We start from the raw sequence: 12306 nt of genomic DNA on the forward strand, positions 1-12306 counted from the left end.
TAAAGGGACCCAGAACTTGTTTTCTGAGAATAATTTGATTGAAACTGATAATGGTTCAAGTAATGCTTATGTGCAACTTATTGGCTAAGATGACAGCTTTGCAATTGGGAAGTCACTCCTCTCCCCTCTAGAAAGGAGTCTTGGTAGTTTGTTTTGATGTTTTTTCTGTTATCTGGGTTATTCTAGGGTTGTAATCCAAATTTTATTTTCTTGTTTTAATGTCAAAACCCTTCTATCATTTTGTTTAATTAAAAAAAATGAGTTTTTGTTTTGTCATTTCCTAGTATATCTTCTTTGGTTTTTCTTTTGTCTGAGTTCTTTTCAAGCTGGTTCTAGTGACATGACATGCATGCGAGAGTCTTATTGGTGAAAACTTTTACGAGCACCATAAGGCGACGGTGAGTGGTTGTACCGTACTCGCATTTCAACCATCACCGGACCTTTGTGTTAACCATGAATCCAAATGTCTGTCAATCGTCAACAAACTTGTTGTGCATATAGCTTTTGCTTGAATCTTGTCACTTTAATAATCTGGCCAAACTTTGCTTTATGCAATTAGAGAAGTTGGTAGCAGATTTTGAAGTCCCTTCTTGCTTGTTTTGATGATGGCACAGAGTTGAAATGCGAAGATGACAAGTTAAGGGGTACTGTGTGAGTATTTATTTGATGAGTTAATATGAGTTACTATTAAAATTATATCAGTGATGCAGTGTTTTCTTCTTTGAGCTATTGGTTCTGTTAAATGAAATAAAGTATTGGGTCTAGTGAAGCAATTAAGTTCAGCAACGCAATAATATCAAAGTTGGCCTTATCTCATAAACAAATAATTTCTTTTCTTTTAAGCATTTGGCAAAATTATTCTAATAATAACTGTGTTGACCATGTGGACAGACCCGTTCCTTGGTTAAACGCATATAATCAAAGAAAAGTCATGTGGACCATCCCGTTCCTTGACACTCTGATAATAAGTATATTGACCATGTGGACAGACCCGTTTTCTTGAATTAAAGAAAAGTCATGTGGGCTACCCCATTCCTTGACACTCTAATAATATAATTAATGAAAGATTTTTTGTGCATACACGCTCCTAGTCCTAAACAATTAGAACACTTTTTATCCAAGAATTAATTATAACCAAGTATAAGCCGATAAAAGCGACCATGCTAGTACCACGGCACTGGGGGAATGCCTAACACCTTTTCCCGATCAACAGAATTCCTTACCCAGTCTTTTGTTTTTGCGGACCAAAAATAAAGAGTCATTTCCTTTTGATTAGGGATTCAATAAGGTGACTTGGAACACCATAACTCAATTCCAAGTGGCGACTCTGTAAATAAATAATCCCTATTCAAAACCGTCACTTCAAATGGAAAAACCCTTAAACAATAAAAACCAGCGTGCCCTTTTATCGCGCGGGGCCCAAAAAGGGGTGTGACATCATTGATTGAGCGAAACTGATATTTTGATAAACTCTTTACTTGAGTGATTGTGAAAAGGCCGATGTCCGAAGATCTTTTCCGACATCGTTGATTATATGAAACTGATATTTTGATGAACTCTTTTACTTGAGTAATTGTGAGAAGGCCGATGTCCGATGTTCAATTCCGGAATCGTTGATTGTGTGAAACTGATATTTGAAAGAATCTTTTACTTGAGTTAATGTGAGATGGATGATGTCCGATGATCTATTCCGGCATCATTGTTGCATGGTCGATTTTGATGTTATCCCGGAATCGTTGTTAGTGCATGGATTCCTCGGGTCACCCAGGATGGTGCCGGTGAGACTTCCCCTGTGAGCAATTAGCCAGGGTCCTGTCTGTCTGTTGGGCAAAGATCTGGGACGGATGGCACTTAGACTTCGCGAGTCACTCTGGGTTGTGCTACCGAGATGTTGATATTTCCGTTCGGAGTACATGTGTACACCTCATTTGCATGACATAGCATCACATTTATACCATTATTGCACTGCATTTCATCATGACTTGATTGAGATGTTGATGATTGGATTCTGATGATTGGACTGTGTTGATTGAATTGTAATGATTGGATTGGATCGGATATACTCAGACTTGACATGTTCGGGTTTAGATGTTTTACATAGGTGATGACTGATACCTGGTTGTGATTATATTGTCTCATGCTTAGGTGGTTTATTTGCTTATCTGCTTATTTATCTGAATTGTCTTTGACTATGATTAGTCGGCCGATGATGCCTACCATCTTGTTGTTTGTCTTGACCGCACTTGTGCATTCTTTTATGAATGCGAGTATCGAATCGGATCTACTTTGTGACCCGTGGCTGATCGACACTTCAGCTTTATCTCGAGTTTCCAGGGTGAGCATGGCGTCCGCTAACCTTGAATACCTTCCTATCATATGTCTTACTTTTACTTCAGAGACATAGACATTATGTATCAGTATTCCAGATTGTATTATTCTGCTTAGATGCTCTTGTATTATTCAGACTAGACCTCGGGAGTATTTACTGTTTCCATACTTTTTACTACTATCTATCTATATAAATCCTGAGACTTACGTATCCGTTATTTTCGCGACTTAACTTTCTTCAATTTATGTATTGGTTCGTTATTGGGAGAACGGTTCGCTTACCGAGGTGGGAAGGTAAGTGCTTGCACGGCCTAGGCTAAATGGGTCGTGACTACATGCCTATTTTTTTCTTTCTACAACCCTATTTTGTTCAGGTATGTATGGACAAGAGTGTTGCGAAATAATGCCTCTTTCTTTGAAAAAATCTATGAGGTCAGATTTCATGTATTGCCCACCCGAATGAGATCAAAATGTTTTGATTCACTTGTTGAACTGAGTTTCGACATAGGTGACAAATTGTTTTATGAGTTTAGGAACATCACTTTTGTCTCTAAAAAAGAACACCCAAGTATATCGTGAGACGTGGTCAATGAGTTGGTGATTTCCTCTTTAGAGGCAGACAAAAAATATGCATGGTGAGGTGTTTTAGACGTGTACAACTAGAAAAGTCTCCCAACTTTACGACCCTTGGCGATTACCTTCCTTGTCTCCAGATTCTGAACAACACAACCAAAACGTGAGAAAAGAACAAGACAATTTTGTTCCGCCAATTGTCCAACTGAAATCAGATTAGTAGTAAGTTTAGGGACATAAAGGACATTAGTGAAGCAAGATGCATTTCCAATGCCGGAGGCAGGTAATGTATCACCATTAGCTGTGACAACAAGATGATTTTCTGATGGAGTTGATAAAGAATTTAAATTATGGATATCTCCTGTCATATGGTTAGAAGCAACTGAATCTATATGCTAAACTTTTGAATTCTTATTTAATTTCTTGCCAGAATAGGCAACAGTGAGAGCATTGGAAATAGCCCCTGGGAGAGCAGCAGCAACTGAATCATGTATCATATTTTGAAGTGCTTTTGGATCCAAGGCAGATGGTGGTGTGATCTCTGCTCGACTCATATAAGCTTCGGCTGCTTGATAAGCTTTGTGCTTGGTTTGACGAGTGTTTAGGCGTCGATTGCACTCCAGAATTATATGGCCAGTCTTCTTGCAATAATTGCATATATTTCTCTTCTTGCAATGTGACGCGAGACTCTTTGCGCTCAAAGAATTGAGGTCCAGACTTTTGAGATGAATTCTGAGTGTAGAATTTACCTTTTGATGCATACATAGCCGTGTCAACTGTGTAGGACAAATCTATTACTGCTTGAGTATTGATGTGCGTCTCCTCAAGAATGAGTGCTTCGAAAACCACATCAATGACCGGTAGAGTTTCTCTGTTAAGAATGTTTTCTCTAATGGGTTCAAAGTCAGGCCTCAATTTCATGAGAAATTGAACGACTCGAGTCTTCTTCTTCTTCTTCTCCAGCATAACTTCTTTGAGGCCTGTGGAAGAAAGGTTTCCTTCAAAACTTTGGTCTTGTTCTGACCAGATCGCCATAAGTCCTGAATAATAACTCCGAATATCTTTGTCTCCCTACTTGTATTCTGAAAGAGAACATTCTAATTCAAAATCACAAGCATGGTTACATTGAGCATATACCTTTTTGAGATGCTTCCACATCCCTGATGCCATATTGAACAGACCTAGACTAAGTGCAACATCTGCATGTACGGAATTGAGGATCCACGAAATGACAAGAGCATTGTTAGCATGCCAAACTAGTTTTTTCTTATCTTCGTTTGGCTCAGTTGTTGATCCATCCAACATTCCAAACAAGCTCTTCCCTTGAACAAAGATACGAAAATGAAATTCCCACATAGGATAGTTTTTTCCATCAAATTTGGTTGACAAAATATCAGAGAATGTGACTCCATTGGGAAAACAGAAAAGATAACTTGATGACAAAAATCAAATACCAACAATGTATAAGAAGTAGAACAATTTCAGGAAAAAAAATTAGGTTCTGATACCATGAAAACTATTGATAAATCAAGAATCATAAGAGATTGAAAAATATTCTATATATTTTCTGATTTACAAATTATGAACTATAGACTATTTATACACAAATATCTACATAATTACAAGCATGATTCAAGGCGTATATCATGACAATATTGAGCCATATCTTCCACAATATTAAGAATGTGATTTTGCATAATCATAGAATATATAAAATCATATATGACAATAAAACCATATCTGATATGGTCAACAATGGCAACCATAAAAATGCGGACAAACGACAATATTATAGAGATATTTGACTGTATAAGAATTCAACAGTTACATCAAATTAACTTGTTTCAAAGTTGGATACGTTCATTACATTATTAGCTTCTTTCGGTAGTTTTTTATTATCAAAATCAATATCAAGCTTGGCTTATTGTGTGAGTCGTTGTCTCGTGGAACACTATTAGTTCCAATTCTAACAATTTTGAAAATACATTAACGGTTGAATGAAAAAAAATGTAGAACTCAAATTGAACAGTTTCTTCTATTAATTTGCGTTAAACAATCTTTTTCAAAGATAAATGAAGAATTCAAAAAAATGGAAAAATAGAGATCAAGTAGGGATCAACCATCACTAAGCATTAAATAGAAGAGATTTTTTATATAAAGGTAAAAGGATGGGATATTTTATAGAGAAAAATCACCATATCTAGGATTTTTTTTGTTTTTGTTTTTTGTCTTTCAGTGTGTCTTAAAACATTGGAATATCAAGCAAAGAAGCGAATTTCAATTAGTTTTATTTAAATCATCCAGACTAGAGTTTTCCGCGGATGAATCTAAATTAGTATCCACTTGAGTGTTAACTACCGCAAAATTTCTTTTTCCTTTTCTTTTTAACAATATTTCTTCAGATTTATCTGGTCATCATTTTAAATAAATTAATATAGCCAAACATAATTAGTGTTTGCCTGTAGTTTGTTATTTTCATTATTTGTTAAAAGGAATACTACATCAGAGTGATTAGTGTCTAGTCTAGTTTACAATATTAATATTAAAAAAAAATCAAGCTAAGCTACTAGCTACAATTAAATTTGAATGGATTTTCGAAAATTATGGCATATAGTTTATGGAAATGAATATATTATATTTTATGAGTAATATTCTATCATGTTTTAAAAATGTTTTACAACTGTTTACGAACAATTTCTTTTTCAGCAATAGACTGGAAAGATTTTTCACAGTAGACACAAATGCATAAAAGGCGAACTATTCACTGATCATGTAGACAATAGGAGGGTGCTCAGACGGTAAACACCCTCCATCTCCAACCTGAAGATTGTGGGGCTCGAGTCACCAAGGGAGAGCAAAAGGAGAGAGCTCATGGGGGGAGGGGTAAAAGAAAAGAAATACTAAAAAAATTAATCGTGTAGATACGTTGTATGTACAGGAACATGATCACCAACTTCTTCAAGTATAATTCTTTTAATTAATTGACTGGTTATGATTAAATTTTTATTTGTATAATAATACAGATAATCTAAGCACATCAGGACCAGCCTCTTGAAGTTTGAATTTCTTATTAGATCTAGTGGTCACCAATATATTCATTATTTATGCAATAAACAATTATTTGGTGACTTGTAAACCGACCATATTACCCTGAGCCAAGATAAACATATTATGTACATGAATTTAACTTACACAAGGACCATGTAAATGATAATATCTACATTATATATTAACGTATTTTACCTTCGTTTATTTTTTAGATCACAAAATCTCAATTTTTATGAACTATTACATATTTACATTCTTGCAATAAAAATAAGTATGGTTCAATCTCAAACAAGTAAGAATCGACTATATGAATCTGTACTAATCATTTTTCAAGTTACTTGATAATATAAAAATCATTTTAGGATGCGATTGTGCAAAAGTTAAACTGTTGATATAATTAGTAGTACGATTATTAATATTATAATCATCATCATAACTTCTAAAAAGACTAGTAAGAAGATGCCGTGCAACACACGGCCCAACTCCAAAAGAATGCTATTTTAAGATATTCTTAAATTTGTACTTTTACCTATTCAAAATGAAAACGTCTTTGCTCTTAATTTGTAACTTTTTCATTAGTCTAAGTTTAGATCTCTTCCTAAGATACATTTTGTTAAAATTATAGTGTAATACAGTTTTCATAATCAAAAATTTAAATTGAATAAATTTCTCCTAAAATATAAAATGCAATTTGAATTTGTTCTATATTAAATTTAGTGATGTATTTTTGTTAGCTTTAGTATTTACAATTATTTTCAATACATTGCTCAAAATTTTGGATGCAACAGCTTATTCAACTGTTCTCTAAGCTTTGTGAAATGTTAGAGAGTTTATAATAATATGATTTTGAAGAAGTACTCAATAAAGAAATACCACAAAGCTGGATATAAGTTATGCAATGCAAAGGGAGATAAGTATTGACACATTAAGGAGCCGTTTGGACATGATTTCATCTCATGAGATGAAATCATGTTTGGACATGCAATTTGGATTTCTTAAGTTGCAGTTTTTTTTATAAACATAAAAACCCCACAAGTTGTGAAAACCATCAAAATTTTCTCAATTCTTATACAATTTTACCAAATGAGTAAATCATAGTTCATAATAAAATTAATATGCTACTAGAAGGCCTTTCTAAAAAATACAACATCAATTGATCAAATTTTAGTTCAATAAAAAATCGTTCTAAAAAATACAGCATCAATTGATCAAACTTTAGTTCAATAAAAAGTAAAATTTAAATGAATATTAATGTAGCTACTCTTCAATATAATCCTCCCACATGATTCGAACAATCTCTTCCCACATGGTAAATATATCTACCAACTTATGAATCTTGCTTTATAAAATATAAACGTATGAATCAAATTTTACATTTATATTTTTTAAAATCATGATTTCAAATCCTAAATAATACCTTTTTGAATGATTTGAAATTTCATCTCATGAGATAAATTCAGAGATGAAATCGCATGTACAAACGCTCATCTCATCTCATCTCATGATTGAGATGAAATCAGGCCCTACTTAAAGAAGCTGCAAATGAAAGTGTAAGATAGAAAATTCAGCCCACATGGTCAAAAAGTGATAGTTGCAAAAGCTTGCAATTGCAGCGTGTAGCGTAGAAATTGAGGTAGGGCCCATTTAAGCAAATTCATATAGACGGTGTAGCGTCAAAGATGTCAAAGGCAGCACATGAAATGACCAAACTGCCTAGCCTAAGCAGGCATGTCGACGCTGTGGTGGCTGCTTAAGAAATCATAAATATTAATTATTTTCAAGAACATTTAATACTAAGGATAAGATGAAAAATATTTAATTAAATTTATTTTAATTTTATAAATGAACAAATTATCTGAGACATATATTTTTAGGAATGTGACAAGTAATATGGGACGGAGAGAGTAACAAGTATAAATATTTCAAGTTGCACTGATGATGTATTGAATGACAATTTTCTAGGAGAAATCGGACTAATAATTTATGAATATATGTAATATATTATATTAATATAGTAAGTCATATTTGACTTCGAAGCCGGCCTTAGTTCCAGATTGAAATCAAACTTGCAGAGATATTTCCATCTATAAATATCTCTATCATCTTCCGATCTTCTTACCAAAATCATACAAAATCCTTCATTTCCCTCTCGAGAGATTTTTAAAAAGAGAAATAGAAAGAATGGGTTCCATTAGTGCTGAATTAAACAAGCCACATGCAGTATGCATACCATTCCCTGCCCAAGGCCATATTAACCCCATGTTAAAGCTAGCCAAAATCCTTCATCACAAAGGCTTTCACATAACTTTTGTCAACACTGAATTTAACCATAGGCGTCTCCTTAAGTCTCGTGGCCCCGATTCTCTCAACGGGCTTTCATCGTTGCGTTTCGAGACCATTCCCGATGGACTCCCACCTTGTGATGCCGATGCAACGCAAGACATACCTTCTTTGTGTGAATCCACTACTAAAACTTGCTTAGGTCCCTTTAGGGATCTTCTTGCAAAGCTTAATAACACGTTGGACGTGCCACCGGTGTCTTGCATCGTTTCGGATGGTATCATGAGCTTCACCTTAGCTGCTGCACAAGAATTGGGAGTCCCTGAAGTTCTGTTTTGGACCACTAGTACTTGTGGTTTCTTAGGTTACATGCATTACTCCACCATTATTGAAAAAGGATATATTCCACTTAAAGGTATAAACACTTTCTCCCTCAATAAGTTTTGCTTTTGTATTGATTATTCCATCGGAGAACTGGTACCTTCAATCAGTACAGGTATCAGATAGCTCTATCCAGAAGCGAATTCATAATTAGTACTTGATGGTTCAGTCTTTTAAGATTTTTTAAACTGAACTTATGTGTATATTGAAATTATAGGTTTATGACACCGTCAGTCACTCAAGACTATCCACTAAAATTTAGATAGATGAAAGAAATTAGCTATCATTTGAGGCTTTATTGGTATTCTTGATGTATTTAGCTAAATCCTAGTTATATATGCATGTCTTTGACCTTTTCTCTTTTGGGAAATTGTAGATGCCAGTCAATTAACAAATGGGTACCTAGAGACAACTTTGGATTGCATACCAGGAATGGAGAACATACGATTAAGGGATCTTCCAAGTTTCTTGAGAACTACAAATCCAGATGAATACATGATTAAATTTGTTCTCCAAGAAACAGAGAGAGCGAGAAAAGCTTCTGCAATTGTCCTCAACACCTTCGAGGCACTAGAGAGTGAAGTTCTTGAATCGCTCCGAACTCTCCTTCCACCAGTCTACCCAATAGGGCCATTGCATTTACTCGTCAAACACGTCGATGATGAGAATTTGAAGGGACTCGGGTCGAGCCTATGGAAAGAGGAGCCAGAGTGCATACAATGGCTTGACACAAAAGAACCAAACTCTGTTGTTTATGTTAACTTTGGTAGTATCACTGTTATGACTCCTAATCAACTTATGGAATTTGCTTGGGGACTTGCAAATAGCCAGCAAGAGTTTCTATGGATCATAAGACCCGATATTGTATCAGGTGATGAAGCAATTCTTCCACCTGAATTCGTGGAAGAAACTAAAAAGAGGGGAATGCTTGCGAGTTGGTGCTCGCAAGAAGAAGTACTTAACCATCCAGCAATAGGAGGATTCTTGACTCATAGTGGATGGAATTCTACGCTCGAGAGTATTAGTAGTGGGGTCCCTATGGTTTGTTGGCCGTTTTTCGCAGAACAACAGACAAATTGTTGGTTTTCTGTTACTAAATGGGGTGTAGGAATGGAGATTGACAATAATGTGAAGCGGGGTGAAGTGAAAAGCCTTGTGAGGGAATTGATGCTTGGTGAAAAAGGCAAAGAAATGAAGAAAAAGACAATTGAATGGAAGAATTTGGCTCAAGAATCTGCAAAAAAATCAACAGGGTCATCTTATGTGAACATAGAAAATGTGGTCAATGACATTCTTCTTTCATCCAAACTAAGTTAAAGAAGTTGATTACAGAAGGTGTTTGAAATTTCATCTTCTTTTCTTCATGTGTTCTTGTAAGAGTTTTTCATATTATAGTTCTTTCTCCTTCTTCCATCCATTGGTATTCCGAGCAGGAAGGAACATATTTATTGCATAATTATGTATGTTTGGTCACCATTATGACAGACTTTGAAGTACTATTACATCATTGCAAATTGAAGTAAATAATACTCCCTTTGTTCCATTTATGTGTCACTCTTTTTTTTTTAGTTTATTTTAAGAAGAATTACATCATTTATACATTCAAAAAAAAAAAAAATTAATTCGAACTTCTCACTTGACTATTAAAGATACTTTAATACTCACTTGACTATTAAAGATACTTTAATACTCCCAGAAATTTGCATGACATGTTTACGAGTATACGTATAGGAAGTCTTTTTTTTTAAAGTTCATACGCTATCAAACATTATCACATAAATAAATCGGATGAAGACTGGGAACGTTATGTTTAAGATATTTAAATTAATTATAGGGAGTAGTTTTGATTAGAGTATGTTAGGTGCATCGGCATTTATCGCATACAATCTGGATCACAGCACCATTCCCAGCAAATTAAACGTCAACGCCCATGATTGGCTACAAGATATTACTTAAAGAAATACTCCCTCCGTTCACTTTTACTTGTTCACTTTAGACTTTTCACGTTTTTTAAGAAATAATAAATAGAGTACATAATTTACCAATGTACCCATATTAATTGATGCATATTTACTGGATTTGAAAAATGATTTGAAGTGAGTAATTAATACTATGGGTAAAACAGAAAAAAATAAATGTCTTCTCTTGATATGCTAAAAGTGACAAGTAAAAGCGAAAATATATTTTTAAAATAATGGACAAATAAAAGTGAACGGAGGGAATAAAATACAATAAATTATTCAAAGGTTTGGTCACGTCATTTTAAATAAATAAGTGTTATGTCCACTTTTTGTCTTCTCATATTATGATGAGTCAATAATTGAATTTTTAATTTACCCAACTCAATAAATGTTATCAAATGTAGACGAAAATCGGAGTTGATTTTTAAACGGTCACTTAACTAAAATTTGTGATAAAATTTATAACAGACATGATGATGCATGTCACAAATATTTGTCACAATTCTATCACAAATTATGACAAAAATAAGGATACCTTACAATTTCGTCACAACTTTGTGACATACTTGTGTTTCCGTCACAAAATTGTGACGGAAATAAGAATTCTGTTAATTTTTTTTTTTTAACAAGACTAATTTTTAATTAAAATAATTTGATTTTGTGACAGAATATCTCGTCACATGAATTAGTGATGAAACAAAATTGTGTAAGGATCTTTTCATCACAAGTTTTGGAAAAATTGACGTCTCACATCAGAAGACAATGAAACATGTAATGTAAGTCGTTAGGATAAAAGAGTGAGAGGGCAACCAATAGAGATATGATTTTTAATGATTTTTTATTATTTAATAGTAAATAATTAACAAACAAGTTCTTATTATTTAATAAATTATTCAACATTATGGAAATTATTTATAAAATATTATTCAATTATTATTTATTTTAAATAATAAAATTTAATTTTGTGACGAACTTTTCTATTTTTAGTTTATCACTATCTATGACGGGTTTAGCCTTTGTTACAATCTTTTTTGACCGATTAGGAAAATCTGTCTCTAATTGAGACGGACGTTATTCCGTCACAACTATTTGTGCAGAGTCATTATCTCGTTACAAAATTTTTAGACGAGCGAATATATGATGGCCGAAATTTATCACAAATCTATGACAAAGTTGAATTTGTGACGGACTTGTAACAAATTCTTCCGTCATCATTCTTCTTTTTTTCTCGTAGTGAAGCTTGGGCAAAAATGTGGCTCCTCCAGGTGTGGCTGCAAAATACAATATTGCTTAGACCGTACTAATTACAATTAACTAACAAAAAAGTTAGTTTTATCAAATCTACTTCTAAAGCTTGGCATTAATTTGCCATTTAACAAGTTGGGAAGCTGATGGAAACCGTATATAATTCAATTATACTGCAGTCACTAGAAGAAAGAAAACATTTGCCAACAAACTTTTTGTTGTCATAAGTATTAACGCCGCGCAAAAACATTTTAAGCAACAACAATTTTTTGTTGTTGTGATAAACTTTTCCCATCACCGTTATCAGAACGACGCAAGCAACAACTTTTTTTTTTTTAAAAGCATTTCAGAACAATAATAATATATGGCAACAAAATTAAATTGTTGGCAACAAAAAAAGTTCATTTTTAAATATGCCAACAATCAAACTAAGTTGTTACCAAATATTGAATTTTGCCAACAATATTATTTTTGTTGCCAAAGAGTTGTT

At 33.7% G+C, this 12306-nt stretch overlaps 1 protein-coding gene across 1 annotated transcript; it reads left to right on the forward strand.

Annotated features, from left to right (window-relative positions):
- Window positions 1-8056: 8056 nt before the first annotated feature.
- On the forward strand, window positions 8057-10153 carry LOC132040974 (7-deoxyloganetin glucosyltransferase-like). Its single transcript, XM_059431684.1, has 2 exons — window positions 8057-8644; window positions 8987-10153. Exons 1-2 carry the CDS (start codon window positions 8131-8133, stop codon window positions 9925-9927), a joined length of 1455 nt encoding a protein of 484 aa, XP_059287667.1. The 5' UTR covers window positions 8057-8130; the 3' UTR covers window positions 9928-10153.
- The last annotated feature ends 2153 nt before the right edge of the window (window positions 10154-12306 follow it).

The sequence above is a fragment of the Lycium ferocissimum genome, chromosome 12 (genome assembly GCF_029784015.1).
Source record: "Lycium ferocissimum isolate CSIRO_LF1 chromosome 12, AGI_CSIRO_Lferr_CH_V1, whole genome shotgun sequence".
Lineage (NCBI taxonomy): Eukaryota > Viridiplantae > Streptophyta > Magnoliopsida > Solanales > Solanaceae > Lycium > Lycium ferocissimum.